At 42.7% G+C, this 17,084-nt stretch overlaps 2 protein-coding genes across 3 annotated transcripts in view; one reads left to right on the top strand and one right to left on the bottom strand.

The window, feature by feature from the left end:
- LOC116940617 (semaphorin-4C-like) overlaps positions 1-5,197 on the top strand; it is a 57,851-nt gene extending 52,654 nt beyond the window's left edge. The window contains exon 15 of one of the 2 annotated variants that reach the window (XM_032950680.2): positions 973-5,197. In XM_032950680.2, coding sequence (XP_032806571.2) covers positions 973-1,658 — 686 coding nt within the window. In that variant the 3' untranslated portion in view covers positions 1,659-5,197. Of the gene's footprint in view, positions 1-969 lie in introns of both variants that reach the window. The other variant, XM_032950677.2, reaches the window with a different exon arrangement.
- A 7,851-nt stretch (positions 5,198-13,048) lies between these two features.
- MRPL43 (mitochondrial ribosomal protein L43) lies at positions 13,049-16,037 on the bottom strand. Its single transcript, XM_032950676.2, has 3 exons — positions 15,599-16,037; positions 13,619-13,725; positions 13,049-13,491 (listed from the first exon to the last, which is right to left on the bottom strand). Exons 1-3 carry the CDS (start codon positions 15,727-15,729, stop codon positions 13,241-13,243), a joined length of 489 nt encoding a protein of 162 aa, XP_032806567.1. The 5' UTR covers positions 15,730-16,037; the 3' UTR covers positions 13,049-13,240.
- Between the last annotated feature and the right edge of the window lie 1,047 nt (positions 16,038-17,084).

Genomic DNA, 17,084 nt, shown 5'->3' on the forward strand with positions numbered 1-17,084 from the left:
TGGCAGTTGAAACAATGTTCAAGTTTCTTAAATCCCCCCACCTCTTTCCACTCAACAGTATAAATGGGAACACCACAGTCGCTCGGCAGGTTGCGTGTGGTGAGGTAAAGTTTGGGTACTCCTATTTCGACAACAAAACAGGTGTTACGATGTTAAAACACCAAACTGAAACTTTTTACAAGGAATCACGTCTGCATTAACCACAATACTTGTGGTCAGAATGCAAACAAAAAAACATACTCTGATAATATGATGCATTGTCCTTGAAACTGATTGGTCCACACCAGAGACAGCTTTCTTTTGAGTCGAGTCTCAAACTGTGTTAGACCAGAGGACGCCAAAAGGTGTGGACCAATCAGTTTCCAAGACAATGCATATATTATCAGTGTGTTTTGTTTGCATTCTGACCACAAGTATTGTGGTTAATGCAGACATGATTCCTTGTAAAAGGTTTCAGTTTGGTGTTTTAACATCGTAACACCTGCTTTGTTGCCAGTAAAAAAATGGGAAAACCTATTCTCATATTTTGGTACTGGCAAAGGAGGTCCCATGATGATACACTCCTACTTCTTTTAAGACATCTGGCCAGAATGGAAGAGTATTCAAAATATCGTCTAGAGGGGGTCTATATAGAACTCCCGCTAGTTGTGAGCAAGTACATTTCAGGGCTACACCTTTACTTCTTACGTGTTTCTGTATACCTTCGTTTTTCTGCATTCTCCATAAGTTCAACATAATTAGATTTGTCCAGTTAAACGTAATTAGATTTTTCCATTAAACACATTAGCTAGAGAGAGCTGTACTCTCGTGCCCTCCAGAGAGACTCATGAACTCCGTCTAGAGGAGGCCCTTGCACGAGCAATGGTGCGAGCAATAGTGCGAGCAAGTCACCACAGGGCTGCACCTTTTTGCGACAGCGTGTTTCCTGCATTTCACATGTATGTGTAACGCATATATTCTTTATTTTAGCAGAAAAAATGGACACCGTGTTTGTCGCCATTCCTATTGGGGGCGGCTTTAAATTGAGCTGCGAGCTGCGATCCAAATTGGCGAAGGCGACGTGGCTCCACAACGGCAAGGCGCTGGCCCCAGCGCAGGGCTCAGAGTTGCGGCCGGACGGTCTTATCGTGGTTTCATCCCGGTACGACAACTATGGGACGTACGAGTGCTTTTCAGTGGAAAGTGAGACTTCTCAGCTGGCCGCACGGTACCTCGTGAACATCACAATCGACGGCGGTAGTTACAATCCACTCACGCCCGAACCTCGCAACGAAAAACATACGAGCACGGTGGTGGTGGTTCTGTCCCTGTTTCTCGCCACTGCGATCCTCGCCATCATTTTCCTCTGCTACATGCTGCTCAGAAACAGGCAAAATTGCAACCTTTCCACGGTGGGCTGCGGAGCCTCAAAGTCACCCAACGGCGGCATCCTGGATTGCTGTTCAACGCCCAAACGTGGACCGAACGGACACCACCATAATGCTCCCGTGTTCTACAGCAGTCGTGAAAGCATCTTGGACAAGCTGAAAGGTCCTGGAACACCAACCAAAAACTTGGCCAAAGACTTGGAGCAAAATGCGATACCTAAAGGTCCAGAGTCAAAGCCATTTATTATCATCGCAGACACATCTGGGCCAACAGCTGAGACCTCAATATGAAAGTTTTTCTCTTTTGATTCCCACTTGTGCTTGTTCCAAGACCTCGGACCCATTGGTGATATTGGGCGACAGTGTTTACAAGTCACTCTGCCTTGAGGCAATGTCCATTTCTTTAAGATCATATTCTTCTCCACCTGTACTTTTGGAGTGGTCATTGGTTGACCGGAACACAAGCCACGTGGTCACTGGAAAACGCTTGCAGTTTCCTCGCAAAGTCTCAGGTCTGATGGGAGCAAGAGCTGGCGGGGGGAGTATGCACATTGGATCAGGTGTGGTTGACAAATGAGTTGAATGCCTATCTACGTGAAGGCAGTAAAATATCCCAAAGCAAACCGAGACTTTCATCTGCATTTGAAGATTATATGGACGGCTGTAATGAAACACATTGGAACTTTGAAATGTTGGCTTGGAATTATGAATGGCTGAAGCATACGAACTTGATCAGGCACTGATTGCCAAGTAGGAATGCTTGAATACAGAGCTGTGAATCAAATAATGATTCAATCACTGACACAACCTGTGCATTCGTTCTCTTTATGAAATGTGTTCCGTAAATTTCTAGAACAGCAAGCTATAATCACTGAAATGCATTTATATTCCATTCAGATTTCCTGTAAAAGTTAACGTCTGCTTCGAGACACAATGTGGCCTTTACAGTTTGTCATTTAGAACACTGCACATATGAAGTCGAAAGCAGCCTGAAGGGGGAAACGATATGTGGCCTTGCGGAGTATTGTTGCTCTTTTCTGTAATGACATTAATATTTAGAGGCGGAATAAAAGCTCACATATAACTGCATCCACAGACAGAGACGTCACGTGAAAGCTATAACCAAGAGCTCCATATCTGCGCTGTTGGCATGTTTTTAGTTTCGAACTAGGGCGCACAGTAAACATTGTGAAGTGGTCTATCTTTGCTCAGAGGTGCCTTGGGGGCCAGAACCCTGTGGTGTGAAAGGACGCACAGGGGTCGGGGGTAGAGCGGAAACATGGAGAAGCGCTGAGCTTCTACTGCAATGACCGCCCCCATGGGGCCCCGGCAGATGTGGAAGTTTCCCACACCGGGATGATGTGTCGCTGGGCCCCACAAAGCAGATGCCGTCTCGCAAGCCAAATTTTGATGGGGAGGGCATTTGTTCGCTGAGGCCGACAAATAATTTTGCTTTGTTGTGGAGTATCATGCATAACATATCAACAGTCTTCACATGCAAATATGTTTTAATCATTGGCCTATTGCCTTTCCATTCACATGTTATCCAGCAGCATTTGTTTAAGCAAGCAAACTCTGGACCGATTCAACATTATGGAAGATGATCCACAAGGTCGAAACTGGCCTAAAGTTTGCTTGATTAAACATTCTGCTGGATAAAATTGTCTTATGTGACCAGGTTGTGTGTAGGTAATTTTTGTTGTCGACAGATTGAACTGTCCGTGCTTTGAATGAAAACTGTTCCATATGCGGTTTTGTGTCTTTCCCATTTTGCACATTCTCAGGACCAATGATCCTTTGTGTATTAATGTACTGTACCTGGTTACTTATGGGAACATTTGATTGCATACACTGGTAGAGGTTGGTTTTTAAAGGGGATGTACATTTTCCTGATCACAATTTTTTTATGCTGTAACATGGGTGCAAACGTAATGCATTAATTTAGCTGCCAAATTATCCAGTGATAAATACGTGCCAGATATCTAGGCTTTATTTAGTATAAAAAAAATCTGAATGCGATGAAATTTTGTTCAAAGGAGTGGTTCATTTTGGTAAAAAAAAGTGGCCCACAATTATTATAGTCGCCTTTGATAATGAAAACCTTGTAAAAAAAACCTGTATAAATCCTCGAATCCATTACCCATGGGAGCTGTAGGGATATGAGAACAAGTATCCATGCTCTTATTCTCCCCATTCATTTTTTTCCACAGCCTTAGCCTTTCCCATCTTGCATTGTGAAATGGATTCCTGTTCTAAGCAATTTTTATTATTGCTGTTAATTGGAGTCATGTAGCTATTACCCACGGAATAGCTGTCGGGATTGCCCTTACATTTTTCTGTGGCATAACTCCAATTACCTGCAAGATTTTTCACGGATAAGAGTTCATCAGGAAATTCATGCTATCTGCGATTATACATTATTACATTCTCCCTGTGGATAAGTGTGGTAAACCCTCCACAGTTAAGTGGAGTCCTGTTGTAACTGATGTCTCAAACACGGTGCATCTTTGATTCGCAGCACTGTAGTGAACTTGTCATTTTTGACTCATATTGAGTCACTTTCACCTGAACGAGGCACAATTCCAGCATGACACGAAAGTATCTATGCCACATTTTAATGAAATATATATTTTATAATGGTCTTTTCATTAACCCACCTGCCCAACAAGTTGTATAACTCATTCTAGCTTTTAAAATATACATTTTACATGGCTGTATATATTTTATGTCACGTAAGTGAAGCAGTCACCTCAATAAATTCCATCTGTGAACTAGCTAATTGTAATTAGCCTTTTAACACATGTGCAGTTATTTAAGCTCTCGTGTAAATACTGTCGTGTAAATATGCACAGAATTCATTGTTACATGGGCTTTTGAGCGTAAAAATGGCATTTGCTCGGTGTTCATTTATAGCTAAATATATCAGCCTTAACTGCGCTAATATGGTTGGGCACGTCACATGTCTAATAAGCCAGTCTGAAATAAAGCACACTGACCTAATACTGCAATGCATCGATCGGTGAGCAATTTTCACAAAATTGGTTGTCAATCTACTTACAAGAAATAGTGCCCGTGCATATATAGCCAATATGCAGATAAATAGTTGCCTTTGATGGAATAGGTAATTGTATCACTTCAGGGAGGTAATACAAAATACAAATAAATCAGTTTTAATAATTAAATACTATGTTTGCATATTAATTATCTTAAACCTGTAGTTTACAGTGTCTAGAATTGACACTGATTGAAGTGTCAATTGGATCATAATTACGTAGTTACAGAACTCTTAACCGTGACAATATTACCACCGACTCCTATTGTTTCTGAAACACCTATTATCCGTAGACCTATTCTTGCTATTATCCCAAAAAATCCCACGGATTAGTGGGTTAAAATTGCACCTAACTGTGCGGATAATAGGATCCATGATGATATTGGCTCCCCACATCGCCACGTATAAGAGGAGCTCTGTATCATTGTAAGCATCAACACTTTAAAATTGCACACGCGTTTGGTTGTTGGTCTTGTGAATGCATTGGGGCACAGAAGAACAATAAAACAATGTTTGTTCTTCACAAGGATTCGATTACAATCTGACGACTGAATTCATCAACTTGTCTATGTATTACACATCTGATTGCATTTGTATCTGTACAATACTGTATGTATAGAATGTTCAAGGTGGCGGTCAAACAGGTTTGTATCGTACATGTTAAAATTATTTTTTATAAAGATGTAAGGAGTTGTATTTTGTCCAGCAGTACTGTAAATTGTTGGGTTGTGGTTTTGTAATTTTAGAGCTTTTTCCTAAATAAATATTGTGGTTTCAAGATTGTTACTTTAGTGTGTTTTTACTGTGGCCGTGCATGTTTTTCCAAGTACTGTTGCAACCAATCACTCTGTCTGTAAATAATGTATTCAACAATACTGTATGCCCCATATCCCTGCATGGGTAGGCATGCCTTTCAGAACAACAGATGCTTGTGTTTGACGATTGACTTGATAATCAGCCATGAGGAAGTGTCTACAGGTGTCTTTTTAAATACCACATTGATGGCACGCCAACTCTAAGCAGAAATACTCTACCGCACGTGCTTGTGGTGTCAGCGACGCTGCTGTGACGACACGGTTGGCACACTGGACTTGCGATCTAGAGGTCGGCATGTTTGATCTCTGGGCACTAAAAGTTTGAAACGATGGTGCAAGTTTATGAAATCCCCCTAAATACACGCATATATAAAACAAAAACGAGACACATTCTTCAATGACACGGTCTTAAAATGAGAAAAATATAGCAAAAAGTGACGCTTCGGGCAATGACCATTCTTCATGGCACAGTGAGTGCAGATAGTGAATAAGAGTTGGTGACTGCACAATCTGCACTCAGCAGTATAAATGGAGACACTGCTGTTGAGCAGTAAGTTGTGTTGGTGTAGTAAAGTGGGTACTCACAACTCTTCAAAGATGCATGGCCAGCGTGAAAGAGAAGGCCAAATACCCGACTGAGGGGTTCTCTAAGTGCTCCTGCTAGTGGAAGTTCAACCAGCAGTGGCATGAGAAACACATTTCAGGGCTGCACCTTACCCTGTCTTCGTTTCTGCCTTCATGTTAAACTGAATTTTTAATTGTTAAATTAAAAAATATATATAATTTTGAGAGAGGTCTATTGTAAGCAATGTATTGCCACTTAACTGGAGAAAATTATTAAGTATGAATTGCTGTGAAATGTTATGAAATGTATATATTCCTATTAATGGAAACCTCCAGACCAATGATTCATGTTATACAGTACACGAGGACTTTCATCCGCAAAAAAACTTCCGTCATATGCAGCCCCTATTCCTGTTACCCATTTTCCTGAATATATTGCGAAGCGGCTTCCAAATACTCGATTTCTTTCCATGATAGAAAGGAGTTGCGTAGCAAGTTCTTCCTATTCGTGGAGTTATCCGTGAAGAAAATTACCCCGTGGATAAGAGTTAAATCGGGATAATTGGATTCGCGATATTGGTCCCCCATATCTGTGGATAAGAGTTCTGTCCAATCACATGTACCACGACCTGCGTAGCATGGTGAGGTCCTCATCCAGAAGTTAATTAACAAATATGCTGTGCATGAATGTAAACAATACATTGCAAAACACGGTGGTCATAGAAAATGGTGACTTGCCACCTCCATATTTTGATAAATATTTTATTAGATTGTTTTTTTTCAATAATCTCAAAAACAATTTAATACGTTTAGCTGAAAGATGTTTTTTTTAAAGAGGGACGTTTTGCTGGTACACGATATGTTTACATTTATTTTGGCATGTTTAGCCTTGTAATTTCAACACTGGTTGAAGCTGGGGGGAAATTTCATTACCAAACAGCATTGCCAATTGGGAAACCATTTCAAATTTGTTTTCACAAAATATCCTCCCGTTTTATCGCATCGTTCAGATTTGTTTTGCTCCAATATTGCCTGTAGACAGCATCTTCCTTCATGTGTCTCTGTGCTCTGTGCACAACCCATTTTTTTCCCTTTCCAGCTTCAACAAACGCCAAGAATAAAGTAAACAGAGCAATTTCCTGTATGTCTGCCAGATAGTGTCGATCCAGCTTGCAACGTGGCTTCAGCGGTAGAAGCTGAGCTTTTTAGGAGGCAGAATAGCTGCTGTTAACTAAAATTAATTGATCACAGGGTAAACAGCTGAGGATGTTGTCATGGGGTATAACGGTTAGCACACTCGACACAGTTGGATCTCCCGGTGCAGAAGTTGAAACAATGGGGCAATTTCTTAATTCTACCCGCCTCTGTCTACCCAACAGCATAAATGAGTATCCCTAAGTCGATCGGCAGCTCACGTGTGGTGGGGTAAAGTGTGGGTACTCCCAGCTCTTCAAATATGTCTGGCTGGTGTAGAAGAATAAGCCAAATACCCTCTCGAGAGGCTCCAGAGGCAGTGTTCTTCACTCATTGCCAGAGGGTGGGAGGGGGGGGGGGCACTTTTTGCCGATAGGAGATCATCCGTGTGAGGGACGCCACACATTTTAAACCATTGGGTTTAACAACATGATGGGGGTGTTGTCACGTGTTGTGTATTGTCGGGGGCCACACGTCAGGGGGCGCACGAAAGGCCACCAGGGGTGGCCAGTGGCCCGTGGGCCTTGCAATGAAGAACGCTGCTCTTGAGCCCCTTTGAGTCCAACGTCCTTCCACCAGCAATGGCCCGAGAAAACCCTTGGAGGGATGCACATCTACCGTTTAAAGCTGAAATAAAGCAATGAGTACCTGGAGATGACGCAAATAGTTTACAGAATTTTCGCGTAGGTTATCCATTCGATGAAACACTGCTGAACATTTACATTATCTAGGTAAACTGCTTGAGAGTTACGTACTCGTGCAACTCATTTCGGTGAATAGACTTGGCAACATGGAGTCCAAAACTATTCCCTTACATGTACGAGAGTTAGACGACCTTTGAGCCACCTGGTGGTCAGGTCAATGCACACAGCTGGTCCCACAGATCACTGGATTGAAATCTAAGCGGCTGCCCGCGATTAACCCGAAATGTCGAGCGTAGTACTACGAGTTGATGGTGTCAGCCTGGTAAGCGATTATTGCACGGGTAAAAACGCTCACTTAAATTTGGTTCTGCAGTTAATGCGGAAAAATTCCAGCCTTAAGAATGAAAAATGTTTCACTGGCATTGCTGTCAGCGGCAGAACGGGTGGGAAATTGCCACCCATGACTGTTGGGGACCAGAGGTCACTTGAAGGGATCTCAAATGGATCTGCTTCCATGAGCCATTCTCCAACAAACGTTTTTTTTAATCTCATGCTATGACGTCAGAAGCATATTCGGGATATAAGCGGAAAGAAAAAAAAAACGTCTAAAGGGGTACGAATGTATGTTTGACTTCTTTCGCACCATACACGATGTCAACCGTGCTTAATGGGAGGTGCGAGGGAACGACAAAAAACTAAACACAAAAAGCAGTTCTAAAGAATAGTAGGCAGCGTGAATCATGTTGCATCGGTAGATGTTCACAGTGCACCTCTCTTGTTCACATTACTACAGTATCAAAACATACTCTGATCATATATGCATTGTCTTTGAAACTGATTGGTCCACACCAGAGACAGCTTTCTTTTGAGCCTCGTCTCAAAACGGTGTTAGACCAGAGGACGCCAAAAGGCGTACAGCACAAAGACAATGCACTATCAGAGTAATGAGAGCTCGGGGTGAGAATCTACATCATGGGACCTCCTTTGCCAGTACCAAAAATATGAGAAAAAGTTATCCCCTTTTTTCTGGCAACAAAACAGGTGTTAAGATGTTAAAACACCAAACTGAAACCTACAAGGAATCGTGTGGACCAATCAGTTTCAAAGACAATGCATATATTATCAGAGTATTTTTTTTGTATTCTGACCACAAGCATTGCAGTTAATGCAGACATGCTTCCTTGTAAAAGGTTTCAGTTTGGTGTTTTAACATCTTAAGCACGTACACCAAGCTCTTAAGGCTAATGGTTACTCCGACTATACAATCCGCAAAGCTATCACTCAAACCATGAAGAAGGACCCTCTTGAGGGGCCTTTCAAAACCATCACTTTACCCTACATTGCGGGGATCACAAAAAAGATCTCCAAAATCTTGAATAAACACAAGATCCAGGTCCGTTTCAACACATTACATAAAATCCGTGATCTGGTTTCATCTGTAAACGATGTGATTCTGGACATACAGTACCCTGATGTCTACAAACTAAGTTGCCTCTGTGGTAGTAGTTACATTGGAGAAACCAAACGACATGTCTCGGACCGCATTCGTGAACACAAAGCAGACCTTAAACAAGGTAGGACCAACACCTCGGCCGTGGCAGATCACTGTTATAATTCAGTAGGCTCACATGGCATTGACTTCTCCAAGACAGAGGTTCTTTGCAAGCCATCTGGCTACCATGAGAGATTCGTTCATGAGGCTATCCACATATACAAACACAGCGACAATTTCAACCGAGAAGATGGATTCTGGCTTAGCAATCATTGGAAAGATTTGATAAATCATTTCGGGTCTGAATTGATTGTTCACGCTTATGGTGGCTTTCAGACAGCATACATACATTTTTCGTCTCCCCCCTCCTCTTTTCCGAACATAGATGGATTTGTCCATCTGAACAAACTGTCAAATCGCTATCCGTGGTGCTAACGTTTAAAAATAAATAAATACAAACCGCCACTTCTTCCAAATGTTCTTGCCGTTAGTTTTCACACCTGATGATGACTGCTTGTGTTGCAGTCGAAACGTCGTGAGAATTTTACTGTTTTATATATATTTTATTATTTTATTGTTTCCCTTCAACGTGACTTTACCGAAAGAACCAAGAATATCTTAACACCTGTTTTGTTGCCAGAAAAAAGGAGAAATCTATTCTCATTACTACAGTATTTACTATATTTTGCTGTGGGGCAGTTTGTATGTATGTTGAACTTTTTTCGCACCGTACGTAGCCAACCGTTCTAATCAAAAGTGCAGGGAAGGGCAACGAACTCAACACAAAAAGCAGCTCTAAAGAAATAAGTTTTAAATCTAAAGTGCAGAGCTCCAGTGGCTTCTGAATATCGGAAGGGTGTTCCAGACAACCACAGGAGCGCATGTGAAAGCGCTCAATGTGGTGACCGTCTTTGTTCGATGGCGAGCCATAAGACGCTGCAAGGATTGACAGGAGTTTGCGTGATGGTTTATTCTGCTTGACGATATCAGCGAGGTATTGTGGTTCATTTGTGGCAAGCACTTTGTGTGTCATGAGTAAGGACCTTACAATGGTATTCGTTCGGCAGCCGGAAGCCAATGCAGCCCGGCGAAGCACTGGACGGACATGGTTGGATTTTGCAGTATCCGTCATGACACGTGCCAGAGTAATTAGCATTACAAGCTGTTGGAACATGATCAAGTGCTGTGGGTTATAGCCACAATGGCCATTTGCTCCATTTGTGTATAATGCTGTTTCCTCCACCAGCAATTAATCCGATTGTGCTATTGACATTATGTCATGAGATGAAGTCCGTACGGAACTCTCACGGCACAGTGCAGCACCCTCTGTGGGACAATGACCCATAGAAGGTGGTATCACAGAAGTACTGGGATCCCTGAAAGGGACCTCCTATCCACTCTACAGGAGCTGTACTTTTCCCTGTGCCCTGCTATGTTTTTTAGCCAACTTAAGAAAAAAATCTAATTTTAAAATGTGCTTGTTTTGTGCAGTCATTGGTGGCTGTGCTGAGAACATTAACTCACTACATTTTAGAATCTGGGAGCTCCTTGGATTGAACCCAGTATTTTGGCTATGCTGACAGTTCTTACCCCTTAACCACCCAGTCACCTCACCCTTAGCAGTAATTTATTATGATCTGTGATGAAAATGCTAAAATATGCTCAACAAACACTAGTAAATACAGTCCATCCGTAATCACTCACCCATTAAAACGGAATTTAAAAAAAAAACTGGATATACTGTACTTACACACAAAAACACGTTCTGCAAATATTGGGCATTGAATTGTGATTTAAATGTATAGGATAAACACGGTTCTGTACGATTGAAATGTGATGCTTTCTTTGGAGAACTAAGACTAACATTTTATTCTTTTAAGCATTTCATGCAAAGCTAAATCACAAATAGGTCTCCCTTCTCAATCACTTGATACTCAGCTCTCCAGAGCCTCTATCGGTGACGTTACCTTCACGCGAGGTGGCAAGAGCTGCATGGACTAACGTCATGTGCTGTGACAGCTCTCTTAATGCTTTCAGGCTGTTCGTGGACTCATGCATTATGTATGATTTAACCATTTTCTCTGTAGTCATCTCTCACTCTCTTTTTCCCCGACCTCAAAGCTTAAATATCGTACAAGCGCGTGCAAGTGTAATCCATCGTGATGCATGAATATCCAACGCCTGGTTTAATTTATAAACCTTTGGCTAAAACCCTTTACCAATGTTAATAGGGAAAGGTTACCTTCAATGGTATACGTTAAAAATGAAGGTAATATTTATTTAACTTCTTTAAATAACAATCCCCACACTAATCTAATCCCATGTATGTGATTGACTTGTGTCCCGTTAAAGCGAGCAGCGGGCTTACAGGTAAAAGGCGCCTTGCGGAGCAGCAGATCGGAAGAATGCATCACATCATCAGCGAGTGTCTAAAATGTGATGAACTTCCTGTACTTTGCAGCAGTCAACTCCCACTGAGACCGCCGCCCGAGTAAAGTCAGGAGGAACTGCTGACCAGCCAGGTTGGGTGGCACACACTTGGCGAGTGGCATGGAAATTGAATGAGAGACGAGCGCGTTATCTTTCAGTGCAGACCCAGATGAGCGTGCTCGGCAAATACGAGACGGTTACATTTGCGTCACCTTTCCCTTTCTGTTTAGAAGAAACATTTCAAAACAGTGCAGGCGGCATTATCAGAAACGGGCCATTAATTCTCAGCATACCCAGAGTATTGTTCCCTTTGTGAAGCCACCATGAGACCGATCCAGGACATTGCAAATTGTCACATTGTATGGCTTTGGTGGGTTTAGTTTAGTGAAAGTGTAAACGTAGCAGCCCTGTTGTTGGGGTGCTTTGTACAGAAACGTTTGCAGGTGACTAAAGTTGCACATGAATGGTTGGTAAATTACCTCGGTAAGATTTTCCATTGACTTAAATACGTAAAGAAAACGATCAGATAATTTCACAATTTATGTGTTTACCGAACACCTGTTTCAAAAAATATCTATTAAGTTGCACTAAAATATGGTAAATGTATTTCCAAAAGGAAATTTATCCCCAAAGTTCAGTCTCCAATCACCTTTGGAAATTTGATGATGAATTGCCATGATTCAGACATGGGAAACAAGAATTCATTATTTTTGGTTTAACTCACGATCATGCAGACTTGTTTGTTCCGAATGCCTAAATGTAATTGTATTATCTGTATACATTTAGTTAAAAAAATATAACATACCCGTATTCCCACACATGCCATGAGGTGCATGTATCGAAAGTCTTAAGACAATTAATAAATGCATTGAAATACCCCTATGTTATAACCAATAGATTTATATCCACTAATTATCCCAAAATCTCAGGTTGTTTTGAAACGTACAGTATTGCATACTTAAGCTTATTTTGCGCATATTTCTAACCTCGTGGCAAATTAAAATTGTCAATGCATCCACGATATGCATTGCTGCCCTCTGCAGGGAGTTGCTTTACATTTCGGGTGCAAGGCGAGACGATAGCCCTACAATACCCTCATTGAAAATGAAGGTTGACGAATTGCATATTCATTTTGCCACAAAAATAGTATCTATTATTGCCATGTGACTTATGAATGTAGAATTTGTAACGGCGCTCTTAAATATGTGCATGCTGATGACAAATACCAGTACTGCGTGTCTAAAGCCTCCTTGCCACTTGCTTCAACGGCCTCTGTGAGCATGGGGAACTTGGCAATTCAAATGCATTGCAAATAGATCAAAGTAACATTGCTTATTTGTTTTAGTTACAGGGCCATTCCATGTTGATACAAACAAAAGTATTTCTCAGAAAACAATGCTACGTAATGCAAGATCGGGTGGAAGGAAATGCGTGTCAACAACGGCACAGCAGATGAGTTACAAGAGCCCTTGAATCAAGCAGGAAATGTGTTTTTCATACCAACATGACTTTTATTAACGCCATGAGCATACAGTTTTGTTACATTTTCAAATATTCAATACCGATTGTTTTCATGTCGTTTAATCAAATTTGTTTATTGAGAAAACCCATCGTTTAACATAAAAAAACAACATTCAGTTCGTAGATGTGTTCGATCAGGTTTAGTATATTCATGTACAGGATCAGGATACGCTGGCGTCTCCTTTGCTCGTCTCAACGCGGGCAGCAATCTTCTTCTGCATCTCGATATTAATGGTCGGTCGCTTGTTGGTGAAGGGGTGCCACATGCCTTGAATGCTGGGGTAGTCGGTGTGGAACGGCTTGCGGATCCGCACAATGTCCAGCCCCGACTGAGTGCTCATGAGCTTCACTCGTGACAGGATCTCCTCTGATGTCTTGCGTTCCACCGAAACATCTCGAACAGTGCCATTCACTGTAACGGAATGTCACGGAAACACGTACGGGGCATTAAACAACGATCCACTTGTATAATACAATAACTCGTGTGTGTGTGTTTTTTGTTGTTGTTCAAAGATGTTCCGCAAAGTAATTATACTCACAGTACTCTGCAATCACCCTTGGTTTTGAATCTTTTCTCGGCACGACGTAGATGACCGTCGCTTTGTTCTGCCTTGCAAAGTCAACCAAATGGTTCTCCACAAAATCCCTGCAGGTGAGTACAACGCAAACGATTCGTACACAATTGTTGACAGCCCAAGTGCCTGTCCAACAAGAAGTTGAACACTTCACTTATCCGCAAGCAACAAGCAGCAGATACTAATAAGCATTTGCCACCACTTCCTGGTGATTTATATTATCCAAGTATATAAATTGATAACGTAAATAATTTCACTGGGATAAGAGTATTTTTTGATAATTCTAGGAAGAGTGGCTAAAACACGGATAATCGGCATGAAAAAAAACCGAATGCAGTTTTTATACTTTTTAACTCTTGTTCATAAGGCTCTTCAATAGGGCACAGATGTTTCCCTGTATCCGGACGAATGAAGGATACTTTGAAGCCAATGTGACGCTTGGATATGTTATAATTCGAGTGAAAAAAGTGTCGTCAATCCTTGTTACTCAATCACGAGGCATGAGTGAATAACAGCCGAGGACAACCCTCTGAGGTCTATCCTCAATCGGATGGTTAACAGCGACACCCAGCGTCCAATAACTCCATAGATTTTTTTTTTATATCCAGAAAAATAAATGCTATTTCCAATGACGAATAACACAGCTAAAACCATTTACTTTTCTACCTGTGAAAAAAAAATCTTTATAGCTCATCGGATTTCTCCAGTAGAAATATTCTGATTCTAACCAATGTCGGTTGAATACCGATCCTAGATCAATGTGGATACAGGACAACTATATTATAAGTCACAATCTCCTTGCTCTCGCTCTCAACTTTGACCTGTACAGCAAGTTGTGAGTGCTGCCCCAAATCCCCATCGATGAACACTCAAGTTCATCTCTGATGAATCCAACGTTGTTTACGTAGCCCGACAGAAACGTGTCCTGCTAAATCGATACATCTGCTGAACTTCTGACCTTCTCGCAATTGTGGTGGTGGTGGTGATGATGATGATTGGGGTATGATAACCCAGAATATATCGGTAGGTTCAAACCTAAAAGGTTTGCTACTGACCTACAGTGTTTGTAGCAGAAGGTCAGTAACTGCAGTTCCTATGCTCCTGCGACTACGCTCCAAGTGTTCACAAACCCGCACTGACCAGCGTGGTCTAGTGATTATATTCCTCGTGGTGATTTAACGATGATTGCTGTGGTGTTGATGGCTGATTTGCGGCTGCAGATTGGTTGTGGTCGGTGGTTGGTGGTGGTGATATGTTGATGGCAATCATATACAACGGGATTAATAATGATTGTATCACGCCAGGGCACTAATGAGGGACAACGTTGTGAAGGATTGGAGAGGCCTTCATCCAGCAGTGGAGTGAACACGTTAAAGGAATCGCCTTGTGTCGTGTAGACGAATAACCAAAACCAGCACCTCCGCCCTCGAATCTCCTAAACAAACCCCTTCTCAAAACCTTCTTTCGTTATTTCGGTAAATCACGTAGATAGAAGAAAAATTATAATAAAGTGAATAAAAATAAAATCTTTTTTATCAATTTTCACTTTATTTTCTTAGCTCTTTCGGTAAAGTCACGTTGAAGGGAAACAATAAAATATATATAAAACAATATTGGTTTTCACACCTGATGACGACCGTTTGTGTTATGGTCGCAACGTCGTGAGAATTTTTATTGTTTTATATATATATTTTATTATTTTATTGTTTCCCTTCAACGTGACTTTACCGAAAGAGCTAAGAATATGAATTACTGCAGTCACGAAAGCTTTAAATCAAAATGTTCACTTTATTTGTATTATTATTTTTTTTCTTCTTCTACTTCTTCTACCTACGTTGACTTTACCGAAATACCCAACGAATTATGAAGCCCTTCTCCTCCTCCTCCTCCTCTTCTTCCTCCTCCTCCTCTGTAACGTCTCCCGCCTTCCCCGCCGTCTCTCACCTCATGTGCCTGCTCGAGTGCGCCTCCTTGCTGAGCACGAAGGTGACCCTCTGAAGCTGGCACACGAACCGGCCCACGCCATTGTGCAGCACGGCCTGCAGGAAGCGGCTCGCGGTGCCGCGTCCCGTCATCGCGTCCACCCGCTTCGACAAGCAAGTTCTCCCCGACGACGAACCGACGACAGCCGAACACACCGCACAGGCGGCGGCGGTGGTGGTGGTTGCGGTGGTGGTTGTGGTGGTGTTGTTGTTGTTGTGGTGGTGGGAGCTCCGCTCTTGGTGCTGTTGGCTACAACTCGCACGGAGCGTGCGACACGACCGCCGCCGCCGCACGTGTTGCCTTGTGTTGTGTCCTGTGTGGGGCGGCGACCTGGTGGTGGGTGACGACGAGTGGAGCGATTATCACACCGCGGCCATATTACTCAGGGGGGGGGGGTGGGGAACGTGGCCACGTGACGAACAGCTTTGTGACGTCATAAAGCCGCCACTCTCCCCCCCGCCCCCAGCTGGTGCCGTGGCAAGGTGATGCAGGGCGCGGGCTTCGCCACCCACGATGGCGATTCAGTCCGCGTCTCTGATGGAGGTGGACCTGCCAGTCGAGGGGTGGGGGAGACGATGTTTGTGCCGAGTCTAATCAACGGTTGAGTAAGGGGCCGTCCGTAAATGACGTCACGCGATTTTGGAAGATTTTTGACCCGGAGGAGAAAACATTTATCAAAAAGGCTATTTAATTAAGTAGAACGTCGTGAGAATTTTATTGTTTTATATATATTTTTATCATTTTATTGTTTCCCTTCTACGTGACTTTACCGAAAGAACCAAGAATGTAATAGAACGCGTTGTCTATATTTATTTAAAGTTGCGCATTTGATGTGACGTCACATTTCTCAACCCCCCCCCCCGTTAACATCGTCACAAATGTCTGACCCCCCCCCCCCCCTGGATGCGTGACGTCATTTATGGACGTCCCCTAATTTGCGGGTAATGTTTCAGCATTGCGACGTTTGGCCAGGAACAGTACCAGCTCAGCTTGTTTTTAGCAATGGGAGGAACAGTATGTTGTCTCGAATCAACTTGCGTAAACTTTACAATGCACATGTTTGCTCTTGTTACGTGACTTTCGCGAGAGGTACTGTGCAGTTTTTAGCCTATTTCCTTTACCTACGAAAGATGGCGGTGTTGATTCACGCCACTTCGTCCCCCACCCCCCTACGCAAGATGGCGGTGTTGATTCACGCCACTTCGTCCCCCACCCCCCTACGCAAGATGGCGGTGTTGATTCACGCCACTTCGTCCCCCACCCCCCTACGCAAGATGGCGGTGTTGATTCACGCCACTTCGTCCCCCTCCCCTACGCAAGATGGCGGTATTGACAGCTCACGCCGCTTCGTCCCCCCCCCTACGCAAGATGGCGGTGCCGATTCAAGCCACTTCGTTCCCCCACCCTACGTAAGATGGCGGCCGTGACTTAGTTGACGTTTTTATTT

Source organism: Petromyzon marinus, chromosome 9, assembly GCF_048934315.1.
Source record: "Petromyzon marinus isolate PM22_M1 ecotype Great Lakes invasive population chromosome 9, UKy_Petmar_22M1.pri1.0, whole genome shotgun sequence".
In the NCBI taxonomy this organism is placed as follows: domain Eukaryota; kingdom Metazoa; phylum Chordata; class Hyperoartia; order Petromyzontiformes; family Petromyzontidae; genus Petromyzon; species Petromyzon marinus.